Source organism: Oppia nitens, unplaced genomic scaffold (genome assembly GCF_028296485.1).
Source record: "Oppia nitens isolate AA-2021 unplaced genomic scaffold, nextdenovo-longstitch-racon4-pilon3 scaffold2_pilon_pilon_pilon, whole genome shotgun sequence".
Classification (NCBI taxonomy): domain Eukaryota; kingdom Metazoa; phylum Arthropoda; class Arachnida; order Sarcoptiformes; family Oppiidae; genus Oppia; species Oppia nitens.
Genome location: NW_026533210.1, coordinates 7,579,444 through 7,602,073, shown reverse-complemented (window position 1 = coordinate 7,602,073; position 22,630 = coordinate 7,579,444). Strand labels below are relative to the sequence as shown.

The 22,630-nt window shown below is 27.0% G+C and overlaps 1 protein-coding gene across 2 annotated transcripts in view; it reads left to right on the top strand.

Annotated features, from left to right (window-relative positions):
- Positions 1–22,630, top strand: part of LOC128956411 (epithelial discoidin domain-containing receptor 1-like) — a 36,941-nt gene that overhangs the window by 5,931 nt on the left and 8,380 nt on the right. Inside the window, exons 1-2 of one of the 2 annotated variants that reach the window (XM_054302148.1) lie at positions 5,353–5,417; positions 9,185–9,328. In XM_054302148.1, coding sequence (XP_054158123.1) covers positions 9,223–9,328 — 106 coding nt within the window. In that variant the 5' untranslated portion in view covers positions 5,353–5,417; positions 9,185–9,222. Of the gene's footprint in view, positions 1–5,352; positions 5,418–9,184; positions 9,329–22,630 lie in introns of those variants that run through there. The other variant, XM_054302146.1, reaches the window with a different exon arrangement.

The window sequence follows — 22,630 nt, the reverse complement described above, 5'->3', positions numbered from 1 at the left end:
TATACTGTATCGGAAAGGTTTATGGGGTATCACATCAACTATATTGTCATTTAAAAAGAGAGTAATTGTTCGCTTTGGTTATCATTATATTGTTTTTGGGAGTATTTTGATATCTATAAGCAAAACATACTAAGAGATGCTATGGAACAGTGAGCGGGTGAGTGAGTTACTGAGTGAGTGGGAGATAGGCATATGTATGGATACAGTTAGTAGTGGTGTTGGTGCCGGTGCTGATGAATGAAAAATGGTCACAAACTGAACCCAGTGTTAGTCAATCACTAGAAACTCCGTTCAGACATAATACACAAACTCGCACTCAAAATACACTTTAATCTCGTTTCACAATTTCTCTCTCTCTCTCTCTCTCTCTCTTTCTTTCTTTCTCTTCCACTAATGTATTGATTGCCTGAAAAACTAACAAACAGTACTGCAATTTATATATTTAGCGATCAGCTCTTTTAAAGGTTAGGTATACATCATCAACCAGTGATGGCACCGACGCTGACTAAACTCCAAATATGATAACTATGGGCACAGATATAGATTATATACAGTATATAAATTTATATTTACTCGTAATGTGTGTGTATATATATATACAGTATATACTCTATATCATACATCTCCTGTTTTTGGGAGATGAGATATGCCACTAAAAATGCAATATTAATGCCATTGAAAAAAGAGTAGATCAAATGCATCTGTGATGTTATATTACATGACAATCCGCATCGTTATTATATCTACTTTCTATCTAATACTACCGATTCCCTCCACAATGATGTCAGTTCCCAATTATGATGTGCACAGCACCAGTGTGTGTATGTGTTTGTTGTTATAGTAGTATTAGTAATGTAAATCTGTATGTCTTTTTTGTCATTTTTATGTTTGAAAAATTTGAATATAACTTTTGTCATTTTTGATGATTTTGTGTGTGTTTTTTATATTATTATTATTAAACTGATATCATAATAAATATGCAAATATAAAACGCTTTAAGCAATCATCTTATATGGAGACGATTGAGTTATAAAATACACACAAATCAGTTGAAATTTTTTTTGGGCTCATATTTAAGCCTTTAGAGAGAGTACTGAGTGAAAAGGTATTTAAATTTAAGGTCTATTTTGACAATAAAAACTAGTAGTAATAAAATATGCGAAATTCAAGGCATTTTTTGTTATATGTTCCGTAAAGCATACATACATACAGTATATACAGTGTATATGACAACAACAACACTAAGTTTTTTTTAATATTAAAAGTATTATAAGTATTTTGCGTGACATAACCTTATCGTCAGTGCCAGCGATGGCAATGCAATCAGCGGATAGAAAATACATACGAAAGATATGAGGTTTTTAGAGATGCTTTGCATCGTTGAACTCATACAACATATTATATATACTGTATTAGTAATTGCATTCTTTAGCTGATAGTAAAAGTCAAGAGAGAAAGAGAGAAAGAGAGAGAGAGAGAGAGAGAGATCAGAAAAATATGATTTCATCTGAAAGTCAAACAGTAGTAGTAGTAGTGATGTTCAAGAAATTGTATAATAATTTGGTCGCCGACAGCAAAAATCACGTTTTGCTTATATCTAAATCATATATATATATATATATAATGTATAATAAAGTAAAAAAAAATATTTTAAAAATATTGACTTCAATTTCTTAATATATATATAACTTTGTCGCATAAAATGTCATTATATTTGATGACTGAGAATGTCATTTCATGTTTTAGGTTTGCTTTTTGAAAATGAGTTTATTAAATATTTTTACAATTTTTTAAAATCATTTAATAATATTCATAAAAAAACATCTTAGATATGAGAAAATTATATTTAAAAAAATATTTTTAGATTAAATATTTTTTATCAATTATCTAATATTACTTATATTTGCAAAACTGAAAAAATGTTTTACTAACATACTTTCCGTGTGTGTAATCTATCTATAATATGATAATATTTTTTTATATGCATAGGATATGTTATGAAAATGCAAACTAGAATTTAAAAATTACTTAAAAAATATTTTATATTTTAAAATTTATAAAAAATAATAATTTAATCTAATCATTTAAAAATTATTTTTATTATTTTAATGGCAAATAAATGGATTTATACATTATATATATAATTATTTATATGTCAATTAAAATATATTTAAGAATAAAAATTTAATGAAATATTTTTTTTTGCTAAACTCGACAAATCTCTTATAATAATAATAATTATTATTATTATTACTTTAGACTTAAGATTTTTACTCGAAATGTGTGATTCAATAATATTATCTCTGAAGAGATTTGAAGTGAAATTTGCATTTGAAAGTAATATCGTAAAGAAAAATCTCAATATCTTTATATAAATACTGAACAAACAGAGAGAGAGAGAGAGAGAGAGAGAGAGAGAGAGAGAGAGAGAGAGAGAGAGAGAGAGAAAGAACACAATAATATCAGTAGTTTTAAAAACAAATATAAGAAAATTAGAAATATATCTTAAGATATATATATATATATTGTATGGATTTATGTTTTGAATGGTATATACTGTAATACTATAGAGTAAAGGTATGGTTGGGATATATGAGTGCCACAGCTGTGTCATTGCTATTCAAAATCTTATCTCTTTTTAATTTAGCCTCTCTCTCTCTCTCTCTCTCTCTCTCTCTCTCTCTCTCTCTCTCTCTCTCTCTCTCTCTCTCTCTCTATCTAACTATCTATACAACAAATATTTTTAAACTTTTGTGTTTTTTATTTTAGTTTTTTTTTTTGTTCAAAAGACTACTAAATATTCATAACACAAATTTTAGGCACTTTTATGGCACTGTTGAGACTCATACACAAAAACTTCTCTCTCTCTCTCTCTCTCTCTCCCACTGTCCTCTCATTTAGCTCTTGAAGCCCCAAAAACATAATTTCCCTCAACTGTGTGCAGTACTAAAGTAGACAACAACAGAAAAAAGTTATATATATGCAATATATGCCACCCCTTACTCGAGTGGAGGTCTACTACATTTGCAAGCAATTTAGAGACTGGCTAATTTCAACGCTATAGCCATTTAGGATACCCTTAAATATACCGGTGCACTCCAAATATATATATATTTATTTGAGCACATATTGTAGTTCCCACTATCCTGATCTCTCTCTCTCTCTCTCTCTCTCTCTCTCTCTCTAATATTACTTTTAGTAGACACACACACACACACACACATGTGAAAAATAGTCATTGAAGTTATGAAAACTGTTTTCAACCATACATTTGGTTGAGTTGTCAAATATACAGTATATACTGTATATCAATATATATATATATATATATATATTGAACAGATTTTTCAAAAATTATTTTCACCACCGATATATTTGCACCAATTGTTTGTGGCTATAATTCACTATAATTATCAGTTTCTCATATTCATTGCTACCAATTATTTGCTAACTGTGTGTTTTAAAAAAAAAAAATTTGTGACTTATTTTTAAAAAATTTATGTTTCTTTTTTAACGATCAAATAAATTGTACATTTTATATACTATTTTTAAAAAATACAAATAATTTATTTGATGCACTCTTGCATTATGATTATTATTATGATTATTATTATTATTATTAGGAAATATGAGCAGAAATAGCGTAAGTAAATATACCGTATATAATATATTGAATATACAGTATATATACAGTATATTAGAAAATACTGTGTATGTTATATAAAATGTTTATATAAGGTATGACATGATTTGCATTGAGCTACTCATCCATTACTTATAAAAACTTCAAAAACTTAGAGATCAAGAATAAGTGAGAGAAAGAGAGAGAGAGAGAGAGAGAGAGAGAGAGAGCAAAAAAAGTGTTAATATTTAATAAGATGGTCGGATAGGGAGGCATTGGATAAGTACTGACAGTATTTTTAGTTATATTTAGCGAAATAGAGAGCCCACTGTTAAATAAGGCAAAAGATAATCATAAATAATAATAAAGCAAATATATATAAATGCACTTAAACTATATTACTTTAACTGTATATATATATACTGTATATACATAGTGTACACAAAAATGTTTCAAAAAAAATTATATGAATTTCTTGTAAATAAATAAAATAAAAAATTCATTCAGTCGTTGATCTCTCATAACTTTTAGTGAAAAATTCAATGTTAAGGCAATAAAATACACAGTATTACTGTATTTTATTATTGATAGGAGAAGCGCATGTCGTCTAACACATTGAATGCTCTGCAGGGGAGAGACATTCACGTAATAGATGCCTGTTTTGTGTTAGCACTGGTTAGGGGGAGAGCAGAGAAAGAGAGAGAGAGATAGAGAGGAGTTGGTAGTATTGCCTGAGTCTACAAGTTTTCATATGAAGTGCAGAGACCAGTGCACACCCGGACTAGTTGTGAACAGTGTGTGGCTGACAGTCGGTCGACAAACTACTCACTCAACAACAGTATAGAGTTTTGTATGTATGAGAAGAGAGTGCCGTTTTGTTTCGTTCAGTAATATAACAAAAATTTTTAATATACCAGTGCTCTCACACACACACAGACTGTTTAGCTCACATTTGCTGTCCATACAGTAATAGTACACAAGTAGTACTACTGAATATTCAATGACAATATACCTATTGTTTAGAGAATGAATAAGAGGAAAGTTGGTGTCTATGTTGTTGTATTGTCGACACACACACACTCTTTTCACTGAAATTTTTTATGTCCCATGTTTTACAACTTTGTTTCCCAAAAACTAAACTAAAAATTGTTGATAAATACAGTATAAAGTTTTCAATATATATATATATATATATTTAGTACTGTATATGATATTAAATATAGTGTGGACTTTCACTGATTGTATGTATTGTCACAAATCAACACTCGTGTCAATCAACTAAACAAAACTTTTTTTTTTGTTGTTAATATTTTTTGTGTTGACATCGCTTTTGTGACAAAAAAAAAAGTTTTTTTCGGTGTCTATTATTTTTTTAAATTTTTTGTTTTGTTATGAATACTGACTCCGGTGTGTGTTGTCATCATTACGAGACTCAACGCATGTATACATAAAATAGTTTTTATGATAAACTATATATAATAGACGTTTTTTTTGCAAATTAATTATATCTCTATTAAAAAGCAATTGTTTTCAAATTAGTGATAAAAAGTGAGTTTTTTAAATGTATTGTTTTGTTTAGTGTGAGTGTGTATTACCGTATTTGTTGTACTCAATACTGTATTTTTTTCACACGAGAAGTGACTGACTATTCAAAACATTTTTTTGTTGTCTCGTTATCACTGAATTAATTGATAAATAATTAATAATATATAAAAAAAATAAGTTTTTAAGTTTTTATCAATGAATAAATATCGGCGACTATTGTCAATGCGATTACATTAATCTTTAATTTACGGTAAGAGAGATAATAATAATAATAATACAGTAATAAACTGGTTATGTTTTTGCAATTAAATAAATAAATATAATATAATATATAAATTAAATTCCTTTATATTATATATTTGCTGTATACTTGTTTGTTTCATTTACTTTTAACTAAATAATTAATTAGATAAATACCATTAGCGTTATTACACCAGTAATTATCGATCATTAATAAAGTTTATTTTTCCAACAAAAAAAAGTAAACTACTTTTGTTGTTGTTTTTTCCTACTAATCCTCAAGAGATGGTTAGATCACCATTTGTTGTCTAACTATTTAGTCTCTCATTTATATATTTGTATCACAGCTTTAGCTAATGGTTTTCACCTAAAAAAACATTTTATGCACAAAAAAACAAATTTTTTACGCTAAAAAAATCCAAAATGCAAACAACTGTTTGCTGACTATTTGAATAGTAAAACTAAATTTAAAAATAAATAAATAAAAACAAAACCACACATAATTTGATAAAATAGTTTGACTTAAACTACAAGAGTTTAAAAGACAATTGATTTGATTCAAGAGAGAGAGAGAGAGAGAGAGAGAGAGAGAGAGAGAGAGAGAGAGAGAGAGAGAGAGAGAGAGAGAGAGAGAGAGAGATAAAACCAATAGTCATCCAAACTAACATCTATTGTTTGCCTATTTATCTAAACTTATAGTAAAACTTAAGACAATTTTTATATATGTATGTTATCTCTCTCTCTCTCTCTCTCTCTCTCTCTCTCTCTCTCTCTCTTCTCGTTAGATAATAAATTGTTTATTTAGTGTGTCGTTGATATATTTATTGACATAACACCACTCACACACAGATACAGTACATACACATACAGTATATACACTATTGATTTATTCAATAAAATAAATACACTTATGTCAATTTGAGGGGTCCTATTAATTGTAATATATTACGGCTCCATAACTGCTATTGCCATTAATAGATATCTAAAAATTTTTATGTGAATTAAACTTATGTCCAATTTTGTGTTGAATTGAGTAAACTTAGTTTTTATCAATAATATTAATATACTTTGTATAAGTTACTGTATATATATATATATATCAATATATTCAGTACAAGAAGTAAATTTTTTGTTTTTAATATATTATTAAACATATGTTATTTGAAAAGCGATTGGAGTTTTTTATTTGGAGTGATTGATAACTTCGATATAACTAAAAAACAAAATTGATTCAATAATTATATTGTTTGACATAAGTGTCTAATGTTTGAATTTTTTTTTGTTATATCAAAACACATTGCAAAACATACATATTTTTCTCATAAATACTCTTATTATTGAGTGATATACACATTATTAGTGATTATATTTGATATGATAGATATTGCTTTGCTAAACATATTTTATTAGATATAACTATAAGTATATTAAATAAAATTTACTGTTGCAGTTAAGCAGTTTATATCGCATATATATATATATAAGATATTTATTGCAAAATAATATATAAATTATATGATAACGTATTAGTTGAAAAATATTTCTTATCCAATAAAATAGTTTCCTGTTTTTTCATTGATTTTACCAAATTATATATAAAATGTGAAACATTTGGGAATTGCTTTTATATAAATTAAATATCATATGAATGCTCAATAAAATAATATAAATTAAATAAAAAAATATATATATAAAAAGATATGGTACTAAATATATAAAAATGATTTTGAAAACATAATTTATAGCATTATTACTATACTTTAAGATAGATATAAAATTTAATGTACATTATGTGTATTATTCTCTGTGTATATATTTTTAGATCACGAATATATTGGTCTTTATATGTCATATCAATGAAACACACATCCAAATGATTAACTGTTTTTAATGACAAAATTAGATATCTATATACACTATATATATATATAAATAAATGAAATAAAATGAAATATAATGTATTATTGAAGCCGACAGTGAATGTCATCTACAAAAATGACAAAACAAAATCTAAACGGAAATATTATTAGCTAACAAAAATTAGTAAATTTAATAACATTACAATGTTTAGCTATTGTCTCATAATTTTACACATAAATTTGTTGGCTATGGTCTCTCTCTCTCTCTCTCTCTCTCACACACACACACACACACACACACTCACTCACTCGCCATATATGCCATTAGCACTGGCAGTAGTGGCTTGAGTTCAGGTGTGGCTCATATGTTCATAATTCATATCCATTGTGTTGTTGTATAAATGTTATGCATTTGAGTGATCATTTCAATGTATGTGTGCTATCGATCCAAACAATATATCCCATTCAAAATACTACACACAATATATAAGTTGGCTTACAATACTGTATAACATATTATATAGTTGTATATAATATAGCAGTAATTTTATTATTGTATTTTCCAAACAGACATATCGTGTAAAAAATAAACTTATATTTTATATTAGATTTATAAAAATATTTTTTCTCTGTAAACTGAAAAAAAAACAATTTTATGAATTGATGTGAACTAAAAATGTAATAAATCATAGGGATATTGAATATACATTTCAAACTATATCACTATATGTCTCTCATATAAGATTTCCAATGAGATAATGCTTGCAATTTTCAAATGTTATGAAGAAAAAAAAAGTTTATCACTGATAGAAAATATAATATTAGATACAAATAATAAAACATCGTTAATATATATGATATTAGATCTTTTAAACAGATTTTTGTTGAGAAATTAATTATAAATTCAATAATTAATGTTAAAGAGCTACTAATGTTAGATTATTATATATATAAGTTATTACTCATTATTATATTGAGCGTCTTTTAAGTATACTCCCATTGTAATACATAATTAATTTTTTATGTGTGTATATTTAATAAAAATATATCTAAATATAAATTATATTAATCATATAATTTTTATATATATATCATTAATATTATTTTTCAAAATTGTAACTATAAAAAATGATGTTGATGAAATATAATTTTTAACAATTTTTTTGTTTTTTATATTGTATTATATAATATTTTTTTTCTGGCGACTATCCATCAAATATCTGGTTTTAATGACTCGGATATATATTTTGAAAGCTCGAAAAAATTGTCTTTCAAACAAACAAAAAATGTTTTTCTCAATCATTTTTTTCGTATGATATATATAACTAAGTGGTGATGCCTTTCATACCATTTCACTCATAAGATTTCAAAATCAATAAACAGTCGACTCCTCAGTGTATATATATATATATGTTGTTGTTGTTTCTTGTATTTAGTATTACTGTAAGTAATGGCTAAAAATTGACTCCAAAGCCCCCAAACAGTTAGATTGAAAAAATAATGTTAGAAGAAATTACATGAAATGTATGTCCATTTCTAAGGAAATAAAAGTTTTGTTGTGTTTTTTTAGGTTTACTTTGTCTTTCAAAATATATACTAACATTTGAACTATACTTAAGAATATATAGTTTAATAAAAATATACAGAATATTTTAATATTAAATATATTTAAGTTCAGTATATACAGTATTATATATACTGTATATATATATATTGCGTGACATAACATATTGTGTTTCAAATCAAAACTTGTGTCAATCAACTAAATAATATTATTTTTGATGTTTTGTTTGTTTGTTTGTTTGATTAGAATTATGAACTTAAATGTTATTATTGACTTATAGAAAAAAATAAGTTTAAAATAATCTTAATGTACATTAATAATAATTATTTGATTTTATTTTCACACTTTATATAGATTTACCTGAAAAAAAGTTGGTCTAAACAACAAAAACAATGCAATCACTGGTCAATTACTGGTTGTTTGCAGTGATTATTCACTCATCATATCTGATGTCAAATAATTTGGTCGATGGCTTGGATTTTACTAAACGACATAACGGTATGTAATATATTTAATTAGATGTCATTTTGACAATCAAAGAATTTAACAGAAAAAAAATCATAAGAAATTTTGTCAAAAAAGATTTATATATATATTTATATATATATATTATTTTATTTTGTTATTAACATTTTATATTTGAGTTATGCTATTATTATTAAAATACTTTAGTATTAAATTTACTAAATGATAAAAGATTTTAAAAATAATTTTTTATTAACTATTAAAAAAATTATTTGAAAGCACTTTAATAAAAAAATAATAATAAATTTTTATAACAATTTATTGATGCACAATGTTTATCAATACATAGTATCATATTAAAGCCAACATTAAGTTTGTAAATTATTTTTATAATTTAATTGCTAAGAGTTATACTAAATATCTAAAAATAAATCAGTTAATAATTTTTATGTGAATAATAAATTATTTGTTTCGTTAAAAATACAAATCTCTGTAAATATGTTATATTTAGTAATAATTCTTAATGATGAGTAAAATTGTAATTATAATTAATTAGTTATAACAACAATATTTGTTTCAAAATTTAGGATTTAAGTCAAATTATGGTTTCCTTTAATATATATTTTTTTGGATAGAAATAAAACTTTCTCTAATTATTTGTGGCAATGACTTCATTGATAAAAACTAAGCATTTGTTGTGTACTGTATTTTCATATTAACAGTATATTTGCTAAAAGCGACACATTTTTTCTCGCAATTTATGATTTATTTTTAGCGTCCGTCCAATACATTCATAGCTTTCATTTCACATTAACCTCAAGAAGAAAAAAGATTTGTCACATCTTTTTTAGAGTTTTTTTATATCCTTTCGACTCAAATGCTAGACTCAGTCAGTCTTATAGCTTAAGAGTAAAAGTCAAATCATTTGCCAAAAAATTGGGAAACAATTCAATGTTCTGTAATGTCTGTCAAACCCGAGCCCTCATATCCTTTCATATCCTTCCTTCTTAACGCTTAATATATATATATATATATATATATAATATATAACTCTTTTTGAAGAGTAAGACAGAAAAAAGTCTTGTGTGTGTGAGTGGGTGAGAGAGAGAGAGAGAGAGACTGATTGAGATAAATAGCAGTCTTGAAATTTAATAACGAAAAAAGTAATAAAGCGATGAATGAAAATCTTGTTTATACCGGAATTAATTTTAATCCTATTTTTTCTATACGACAATAACAACAACAATAACACATACACATACACATACACATACACATACACATACACATACACATACACATACACATACACATACACATACACATACACATACACATACACATACACATACACATACACATACACATACACATACACATACACATACACATACACATACACATACACACACGTATTAGAGTAAAAAACTAATCTTTAATTTTGTAAAATATTATTATCAAATAACTTAGTTTAAGTAAAAATAATTTATTGCCTACATTTTAGAAAAATTTAATTACACAATATCTAAATATTTCAAATTTTTAGTTTAGTTTGTGATTGCGATGACATTATATTGTAAATCATATATATATATATTTTTGTCATATTTAATAGTCTGTATTAAAAGAAAACATGCGATAAATTTTTAGAGATTTTGTATGCGATTTGTATACATATTTTTTGTCTATCTCTCTGTTTAGTGTAAAAAGCATTTCCAAAACATGCGTTTTTGTAAACGCTTTGTAAATGAAGCGATACTTGAATCCCAACACAAGTATAGCATTTCACTCCCAAACAACCAAAAAATATCATCTCTTTTTTCAGTTGACTGTTAGTCACTCAACATCGAGTTATCCATCTCCCGGAGCACAACAAACATTATATTAACTATTTTTTATCTTATTTAAAACTGGGCTCATATTGCAAGCGTATCTACTAGTTTTTTTTTATAAAGAGCTCTTATGAACCCTATTGTCGATAACCAGTCTCTCTCTCTCTCTCTCTCTCTCTCTCTTCAATGTCTGTCTCAACCAAAACATAACATCCAAACACTAAATTAGTTGCATCTTATATAACACACATATAATGTTATAACACTAATCTTATATAGACTTTTACGAATGTTTGTTTAAAAGGATATTAAATTACTTAATATTTACAAAATTACTTCAATAACATATGCCTATATATATCTTGACTTAATGTTTTATTTTTTTATAAATGTATTTGTAATACAATTTATTTTTGTAGTTAAAAATTAATTTATTGAGTTTCTTATATCATTTGCATTTCTATCAAATTGAATAAATAAATATAAATATTTTTTGTTGTTAGTTTTATTTTAGTAAAAATAAAACCTAATGATCGTAACTAAAATAGCTTAGTATTTAATAAAAAAAACAAAAAATAATAATAATAATAGTATTAATGTTTAGCAATTGTTTTTGATCCTTTATTTTCTATAAAATTGTTATACAATGTTATATACTGTATTTTCTATCATTAACTTTAAGTTATATTTATTTTATTTTTTGTTTGTTAATGCCTTTCTTAGTTTTTTTTTTAAATACATTTTACTGAAATAAACAATTTTGTTTTGAACTTTAATACACTTATAAACTCAACATATTTGTAATTTAATTTAATTTAAAAATACTTTGTGTATTTGTGTGTGTGTTTAAGTAACGCTAATAATATTGAACTCTCTCTCTCTCTCTCTCTCTCTCTCTCTCTCTCTCTCTCTCTCTCTCGATATAATTTATATATATATTTAACTTTTATATGCGATACTTACCGTTCAAATTAAATATATAAAGCCTAAGCTATACTTGTGTCGGTCGCACTCATAAGATCTAAACTCATTTGACCCAAACTTATTTGACCCAAATCATTTGACCCAAACTTACTTGACCCAACTCATTTGACCCAAACTCATATGACCCAAATCACTTGACCCAAACTTATTTGACCCAAATCACTTGACCCAAATCACTTGACCCAAATCATTTGATCTAAATCATTTGACCCAAATTACTTGACCCAAATCATTTGACCCAAACTTATTTGACCCAAATATTATTTTATTTTTTCAAACTATATAATATATATAAATGATACAAAAATTAATAAAATAATAATCTAAATAGTTATAAAATTTAGAACTTATTAATATTTATTTACTGTAAATAGTATTACATATTAATTTTTAAAAATATTATATAAAAAGACAGATATTACCAATTGGTTAAAAAATGAATATGGAATAAATATTAATAAGTTCTAAATTTTCTAACTATTAAGTTTTGTATCATTTATATATATTATATAGTTTGAAAAAATAAAATAATATTTGGGTCAAATAAGTTTGGGTCAAATGATTTGGGTCAAGTAATTTGGGTCAAATGATTTAGATCAAATGATTTGGGTCAAGTGATTTGGGTCAAGTGATTTGGGTCAAATAAGTTTGGGTCAAGTGATTTGGGTCATATGAGTTTGGGTCAAATGAGTTGGGTCAAGTAAGTTTGGGTCAAATGATTTGGGTCAAATAAGTTTGGGTCAAATGAGTTTAGATCTTATGAACTAGACCCTACTTGTGTAGACTCTCTATCCAATAAACTTTGGATCCTATTGTTCACTATTAGATAAAAGTGAGTTATAATATGTATGTAAGCCTTGAGTCTATTGAGTTTCAAATATATATATATTTTTATTTGACACACAATATGTTTTCTCTTATCATGTTTTCCATACATTATAACCAATAGACTTTAAAGACAGTATATATATTGTATATTTTTAATACAGTATTTTTAAGGCATTACATACTATAATTATTTTTAAAAAAAATAATAATTGTCGCACATATTTATATATAAATTTATAAATTTTGTAAATAAACTTTTATAATATGATAATTTTAATCAACTAAAGTGGCATATATTATATTAATGGCACATACTATTTACATTGATGGGTAAAGGGTGGTTAGTTTTTCAAAAATAACGGGGCATTCATTTACTTTGTGAATTGATTTTTCCTACTATTATATTATATACTATTATTATTATACAGTTTATGATGTTATATAACATTCCTTATGATTGTATGCATACATATATTATACTTAATAATATGTAATACAATAGAGAAAGGAGAGAGTGATTGGGTTTTTAAATTGAATCGTCATTTGAGAGTCATTTGAGTTAGTATTAAATAAAATGAGTTTAATTCAGCTTTTATTACCCATAATTACATAACTTTTTTTTATTTCAATTCTCTATCCTTTTCCAGTCAAAACCATAGATACTTAGTTTATTTGTAGGTCTTATGTAACGCATATAAAAACCCTATTGTGTGGAGACATATACTGACTGTATATTTAATGTAAAAACATTTTCGATTAATCATTCATTTGCATTGCATATCATATACATATAAATGCGATTAATGTTTGAATACGTGACTAATTAATGCAGTTTTTTTGTATGTGTGATACAAACGCTCTGATTATTGCACACATTATATTATATATATTAGAGACAACTTAAGCTATAAAAACAATGAGCTTTTTTGCTAATAATATATAATAATATTGTTATTATTTTTATATCTAATATTTTTTTATCGCCATTTGTGGTCACAGATAGATAGAGAGAGAGAGAGAGAGAGAGAGAGAGAGAGAGATAAAGTTGTTTTATGTTATGTAATGAATATATTACATGTATATTGACCTGGGAGATAACAATTACACTCGTAATATATATAGTTAATTTATATTTCTCAAATTAAAATAATGTTATTTTTGTTTAGTGTGTGTTTAATACTAAATAAAAAAAATTACAATTTTCTTCCTCTCTCTCTCTCTCTCTCTCTCTCTCTCTCTTCAAAACTACTAATTAAGTTATATAAGTACAGTATATTTAAGTTAAAGATTATATTTTTAGGTTTGTAGAGAGATTTATAAAGTTTAAAAAAAATTAAAATAAAATTCTCTATAAATGTAAGACAACATTTGAGACTAATTTGATTTTAACAAACATAACATATTTGAATGTCTAAAAAAAATTGTAGTTTAGTTTCTCCATAAAATGTAATTATTTATATATAATATATATATTTTTGGGTTTTCAGAGAGGGAACAGATATTTATGTTTTTTGAATATGTTTTGAAATATAAACCCATATATCTATTATAACAATAATCCTAATATTAGTAGTCTCTCCTTAACTTTAAGAGTAGGACTTACAGGCTCTCGACATTCAACTGTAAAGTATTATATTTAAATGGATATCAATTACCAGTGTTTAAGTCATCCCTCATCCACATCACCACTGGATCGGGTGCTCTGTAGTGCACAACATGTCACTCATCATTAAGTTATACAACATTTCAAGTTAATGTTAAAACTCTAGTGATAGGACAACAACCAAAAAAAATAATTATATAGAAAATCTTGAAGAGAAAGAAAAATTATTAACGATATGATATTACTTAAACTTTATATGCATTTATTATACTTAAGTGATTTTTTTTATAAAAGTTGAATTTACAAACAAAAAAGTTTGAATTTAAACTATGTTTTTAAATTGTTTTTTTTGCTATTTTATATTTTGACTAAAAAAAGAAAAATTACTTTATTTTTCTCACCATAAAGTTATTTAAGATATTGAATACCACTGGCCAGTGATAGATGTTTTTAAAGAAAGAGAGAGAGAGAGAGATTTAAAAAACATGAAAACATTTAATACAATAATAGCAAAATAAAATGCAACCTATTTTTCTCTAGAAATTGTAATTTATTTTATTGAATCATTTGTTTTATATATTTTATTCACTATAAAAAAAATCACTGACTTGAACATACAGTACATATACATAGGCCATGGATTTTAACTGATTTTAGTTTTACAAAATTGTGTTGTATTTGGATGTCATTTGAATTCAATAAACAAAGAATTTTTTGTGAAAAATAAAACTCATTTTCAATTCTGCAATCTTTCATTTCTGTCATTTAGATTGATATTAGGCTTACGTTTTTGTCTAATGTTTATATATATATATATTTATATACATATAATATGTACAATATGTATAACACATATATATATACGGTATATATAATATATTATATAAAATATTTATATTATTTGTTTGTCACTGTTTTGTGTCGCTTTTTAGAGTTTATTATATTATATCAAATCTGACTGTTTTATACAAAATATTATAAACTTAATACATAAACACTGTTTTAGTCAATGTTTTATTATTATTATTAAATGGCATTTAAAGGAAATACATTGCGGAAGAAAAATTATAAATAATATTTCTATATTATATTTATAACATATAGTATAGTATATTCTGTAGTAGTAGTAGTAGTGTCGACCAGATGTCGACAGTATACACTCACAGACAGACAGACATACCGCAGATACTGACATCACATCCCTTTCCACCCTTTAGTAACGTTTTGTCCCTCAACCCAATCACTACATGTAATCGTTATATTTAATAATCAATAAAACCATCTTTTCATCTAATTGTCGGCCTCTTGGCTGACATTATTGGCGCAGTCGGTAGGATAACGCATTACTGTAGTTGATTTCATCGACAAAAACCGTGAATCATCGAAAATGCCGTACAGATACTGTACGAGGTGCCCAACACGTGCTGAGCGCATACGGGCCTCACTTCGTAGCAAACGTGTCAACCGCAACGTTATCAATACGACAAACACCGAAGACAGCGCGGACGAAGACGTAAGCGGCCACCACAATGAGACCGTCGCCGCACGGGTCTCACGGTTTCGCACAACCGACGGTCCAGTTTTACCGCACATATCGGTAGCTCGTAATAACAATATGACACTCAACAGCTTACCACCCACGGCATCGATTCATTATGCAGCCAAAGACTCAACAAAGGAGTGGCACCGCATATACACGTTACTCACCACCGAAGACATCGAAAAGGAGCGTCTCATCGCTTCGGCTCTTCAATACCACACTGACGGCGACGCCGGTCAACCAACAGACACTATCACCGAAAGCTGGTCATCGGACAGCTCAACGAACAAAGACATCACGATTCGCGTTCAAATCGTATCACAAATCGATTCACACATCGATAAGTATATCGCTATCACTGAAGACTTACAAGCGATTCAGTCGACACCATTAACCGAAACATATCGTCCTATTGTGACACCGACTGTCCTTGACATCCATCGGGCGACAGACACTATCACTAATGGACGAGAAATCGCCGACACCACCCCACCAGACGTAGACAACGATGTAAACGTCGATATATCACCGAAATCGCGACATAATCTCCGAAAATTATCGTCAAATCACGTTTCGGTATCACCATCGCTCTATACGTTGTATATGAATAACACCCGCAGTCGACGACAACATTCATATTCATATACAACAAGAAATCGTTCAAAACAGACGACGCATCAGAAAGCGTCACACCATTCACGTGTGACTCCCGATAGTAGACGTACCGACATGTCGTTCACGTCATCAAATCGTGTCACATATCGCCATCGATCACGACAACACCGCAGCCATCGCATTATGAACCGATTCTCAACGCCGCCCATCAATCCATCAGCGGATGGATTCGTTTCAAGTGTTCATAGGCCGCCCATTTGGCCGCACAGATTGGCAAACGTTCACCCGATTCGTCCGCGCCGTATAGACGCTGGTCTTCGCGGTCGGGGAATTGTCGACCAGATGTCGACAGTATACACTCACAGACAGACAGACATACCGCAGATACTGACATCACATCCCTTTCCACCCTTTAGTAACGTTTTGTCCCTCAACCCAATCACTACATGTAATCGTTATATTTAATAATCAATAAAACCATCTTTTCATCTAATTGTCGGCCTCTTGGCTGACAGTAGTAATAATAATAATATATATTATAAAAATTAAAATATGTACATAAAGAATATATTAATATATATATATAGTATTATTTAACTATGAATAATTATATTATGTATTTGAGTTAAATGTAAATTTTTATCTAATATGCAATTTTAATTAATGCATTAATTTCTAGCACACTGTTTATTCATTAAACATTTTTCTTTGATTTTTAGTATAAATTATATTTAAAAATTGCAATATAATTATAATAGCATTTGTAAGAATTAATTCAATCTAAATATTTTGTGAGATAATAAATATATGTTAGATTTTTTTCAATCAAATTTAATTAATTACATCAAATTAAATCAATAATAACATCTGTTTTATTACAAGAAATAGTATATCAAAATCTGTTTGTTTGTATGTTATAAGCACTCAAATCAAAATAAATTCAATTTTGCAAAAAAACTCATTTGTTTATACTTTTATTTGGTTTGAGGGCTTCAATAAACATAAAAATTTCGTATTTGATTTTATATATTATCTACATATAGACTATATGTATATATATACCACAATTGATGTAATATAAACAGTATTTGATAAATAAATAACTCGTTCACCAATTGATTTGTTGCCAGAATCCCCAAAATATATTATAATATTTTTTTTTATTTGATGTGTCTTTTGATATGCAATTTTGTTTCATTCATACATTCAAACATAAATTCATTCATTCATTCATCCAATTCATATGTTTTGCCCTCAATTTGTTTTCATAGCAATAATTTACAAACATATTTAAATCTCATAAACATTTATTTTATTTTAAATTATCGTAGTTTTTTTTGTAGAAATTTATTTAAAAACAGTGATGAAAGTCTTATAGTTAAAAAGTGATATATATTTATAAAGTTTATACAATACATCAATGAGTTTACTATGAATTTGATTTAAATGTAGTTCAAAAGGAAATTTTGTTTAATTTATTACAATAAAAACATATTGTATAAAATATATTAGTCATTTAACAGTATGTAATTATTAGCTATGCTTACAAAATATAGAAAATTTTATGATCAATTTAAAATAGATTTAAAAATAGAAATTCAAATGAGTGTATATGATATATATATAAATATATAAACATGGTTATTTTGTTATTGTTTGTTTTACATAAATCATGAACCTAAATGTTTTTAGAAAAAAAGTCCATCATTTATAAGCTATATATCAAAGTGCCGAAAGTGGCGTAACATAAGTGGTGGACATGTGGTTCCTGTATATCACATACAATGATGTGGACTATAATAACTGTGCATTTTATATGCATAGATATTAAAAAAAGGAGAGGTTCTGGGAATAGCTGAGAGAGCACTGGTATATATATATATATATACTGTATAAGCATTGATGCAGATTTTATGAGCGGAAAATAATATGCAATTCTATGTTATGTAAAGCACTGTTAGGTTTATAAATGGTTTACACATACAGTCTCTTTAGTCTGTGATATACACTGTTAGCAGTTTTTTAAGAGTCTATTACAAGCATTATATCATATGCTTTTGCCCATCAATGCGTGTCGTTATATAACTGAAACGGTTAGAGCACAAGACATAAGGCAAAAAAGTATACCATTTAATACATATAACATTGTATACCATAAAACTGTTATGTTTTTCATGTGTATTTGAAGGCAATATATATATATATATATATATATATATATATATATATATATACCGATTCCTCTGTCGATCGGATGGCAGCCAAACATTTCACAACCATTTTTATTGATTGAAAGGGAGGAATGGAAAGATAGCTTAGAGAATATACCGGTTCTGTTCACTAATGTATACACTGTGTGTGTATTATATCGATATATAATATATGTTACGTTGTGTAAGACAGGCATCACTTCTCTAAACATCAAAAAGATTAGACCAAAAGAATATAATGAAAATAAAAGAAAAATATTTTTTAAGTGAAAAAAGTTTTATTTTCATCAAAAAAAATCAATAATCGCAGCAATTCTTGTGTATACGTTTTTTGTGTGTATGGAGGGGAACTCCTAATGTTTTCAATATGTTTTACTTATAAATATACTCTACTATTACTAACTACTATCACAAATATATCAGTATATTATGGGTTGCACTGAGTTTTAAGGCTTTAGGGCTAAGACAGTGGGTTTTTTGTATGTATATTATATACAGTATATATATGCTAAACGTAGAGCTGGAGAAAAAAAATGTTTATAACTTAATTGACTTGAAATCATAGGCAAATGCTTGCAGTAATGAAAAAAATACAATATTTTATTTTTCGTTGAATACCAACAAAAAAAAACGATAATAAACCCGATATTGAATTTGTATTGTTGATGATAACGATTTGCTCATCTCATTGATGAAAAAGCTTTACTTTACACTCACTTTATACAGTATATATATATATATATATATAAAGCACCGATAGCTTTGCGCCCCCGAAGCACCAAACACTTCAATGGAAAAGTAGTTTTTTCATGAAAAAAATTATTAATATAAAAAACTTATTCAATTTATTGAATCCCATAGAGTTTATGTGTAAATAATATTTTATTTTTTTACACATTTAAAAAAATATCGATGAGAATAATAGACTCTGGGTTATAGATTAGGTATATAAAAGTGTCATTACGTTCATTACTTGTGTGTGTGTATGTGCTATAATACAACCCATACCCAAGCAAAATGCCAGTTGACTTACCCATACATAAGGAGGAAATTGTTGATAATATACTATAGATTTATACGTTAAATACGTTCACAAATTAATGTGCTTTAAGGCTAATACTGTCAATTGCAATGCCAGTAGTTTTTTTATATAAAAAAGGAAAGGCAGTTAAAAAGCGAGCAGTTTTCCAGAATATATAGTAATAATGAGTAAAAATTTTTGATAATACAAAATATTTTGCGAAAATAAAAAAAATTATAATATGATAAATAACTATAATTTTTAGCACATATTTTTTAAAGAAAAAAAGCATATGATATGTTTTTTTGTGCATCATTTGTCTTTGTTTATGGCAATACATATGGATATATATATATATATATATATATATATATATATATATATATATATATATATATATATACCGTATATAATATACGTACAATACTATTATTGTTGTTGAATGCATGCATTTTAAAAAGTCCTATAAACATCACATACAATAAAATTGAATATAAGTTATGATTTATTTTTTTCTTCTAAAAATTTTATTTTTAAGAAATTTTAGTTTTTGTTGAAATAAAAAAAAATAATAATAATGTCTTAAGCAATAAAAAGCATAGAAGAGAACCGTTTGAATGAATAAAAGCGATTTGAAGAGAGAGAGAGAGAGAGAGAGAGAGAGAGAGAGAGAGAGAGAGAGAGAGAGAGATGTGAACCTAAAAAATTATTTATATTTGAGTGCAAAAAAATATATCAAAATTTTTTTCTGATCGTTGGATAGTGTTTGGAGAATAGAGATCTCGATATATGTAATGCAATGCTCTGTGCGATCGGTATTGCCTTAACTTTTCAACTTAGAGATGCATTCATGCGAATAGAAGTAATGGGATTATAGAGAGTCAGTGAGTGAGTGAGTGGGTGAGTGAGTGAGTGAGTGAGTGAGTGAGTGAGTGAGAGAGAGAGAGAGAGAGTATTGAACAATCAATTGGTCTAAACAAACCCTTCTCCCTATTCAATATACTTGCTATTCATAGTCAATCTACAGTAAAGTAAAGTCACTGTCAGATCTCTCTCTCTCTCTCTCTCTCTCTCTCTCTCTCTCTCTCTCTCTCAACTGTAGTACATATACTCGACACTACATATAAAAAAGTGTTTACATAGAAATTGGGATTTAGTTATAATGATCACAAATACAAAACCATTGAATTGATATTTCGTATACTATTTTTTATTATACTGTATAATATACATGCCTTTAATGTATGTTTCTTTTACTGACACTTTAACATCGACTACAACAACCATTTCATTCAATTGATATTATTATTACTTTTTCTGCTATTTTTATTATAATTAGTGACTATTTTCTCTATAATTTATACCATTTTTTATTTCTTTGAAGTCTCCCTCTCTCTCTCTCTCTCTTTCTCTCACTCACTCATTCCTCATGTCTGATCTCATCCATTGCCTGTTATGATGCCATGTCTTCAAATGATGGTTAGTGTTGAAGGCATTGTTCATTACACAGACACAGAAATGTTAGGTTTTATTATTATTATTATTATATATATATATATATATACAGTACGGTATATATAAGTTTTGTTTGTCATCTCTTCATAAGTCTCTTGTGTTTCTCTTTCTCTTTCTCTCTCTCTCTCTCTCTCTCTCTCTCTTAATAATATTGATGTCATTTCATGTACAGTATTTCTTATGGTTAATGGAGTGCTCATCATATCCTTGAGGCGATGTATAGACACAAACAAAGAGAAGACAATGTCGTCGACGACCACTATTTTGTTCAGTCTTTTCTTTTGCGTAAATCTTATGACAAATGAATGAATCGTTGGTCGAGTTGTTTGAATGAATGACTGATTTCCTCTTATTTTGTGATGACTTTACTCTCTATATATCTCTCTCTTGAATGTAAGCCTTCGAGAGTAATATCTGGACAGTACTTAGTATTAATGGTCATAACTGACCCAACATTTAATTACATGTATTACACAATGAATGGCATATCTTTTATATACTTTATAGATATATATTATATAAGAGTTAGGTCTTATACTTGAGAAAAAAGAAAGAGGCTTTTCTGGGTGTTGTATGCCATACAATCACTGCCATTGAAAATAAGAGATAAGTCGATGACTATAGCAATAATATCTGTGACACAAATAATAATAATAATAATATATAAATGGAGTCAACATTTTGTCGTTCAAATCACGACTACATAATATTAATGTGATGCCATCGGTTGGGTCTGGCATCTGCTTATAGTCGACTGTCCTCTCTCTCTCTCTCTCTCTCTCTCTCTCTCTCGCTTATGATGTGTTTATGATATAACTATTGGTATCATTTGTGCCACTTATTTGTTGGCAAACGTCAGTGCGATAACAAAGTAATGTTAGACTCCTTTTCTTTTGCTGATCTTAAGCTATCGTCACAAACGTTTCCAAATGTGTATTAATGGTGTACTACTACTCTCTGTATATGTATGTCTCGGTTCTCTCCCTATCCATTATAACATACTGTATAGCCATTATCAATGTCGTTGTGTTATATCATATATAAATTGTTGGGTATATACTGTATATGTGTTTTGTCACAACAATTACATTAGCACTTGATTTTAAGTATTTGTTTTTTCTCTCTCTTTTTCTATCTAAGACATATATATATATAAGGAGCTCATGAAATCAGTTATGTTTTTTCTC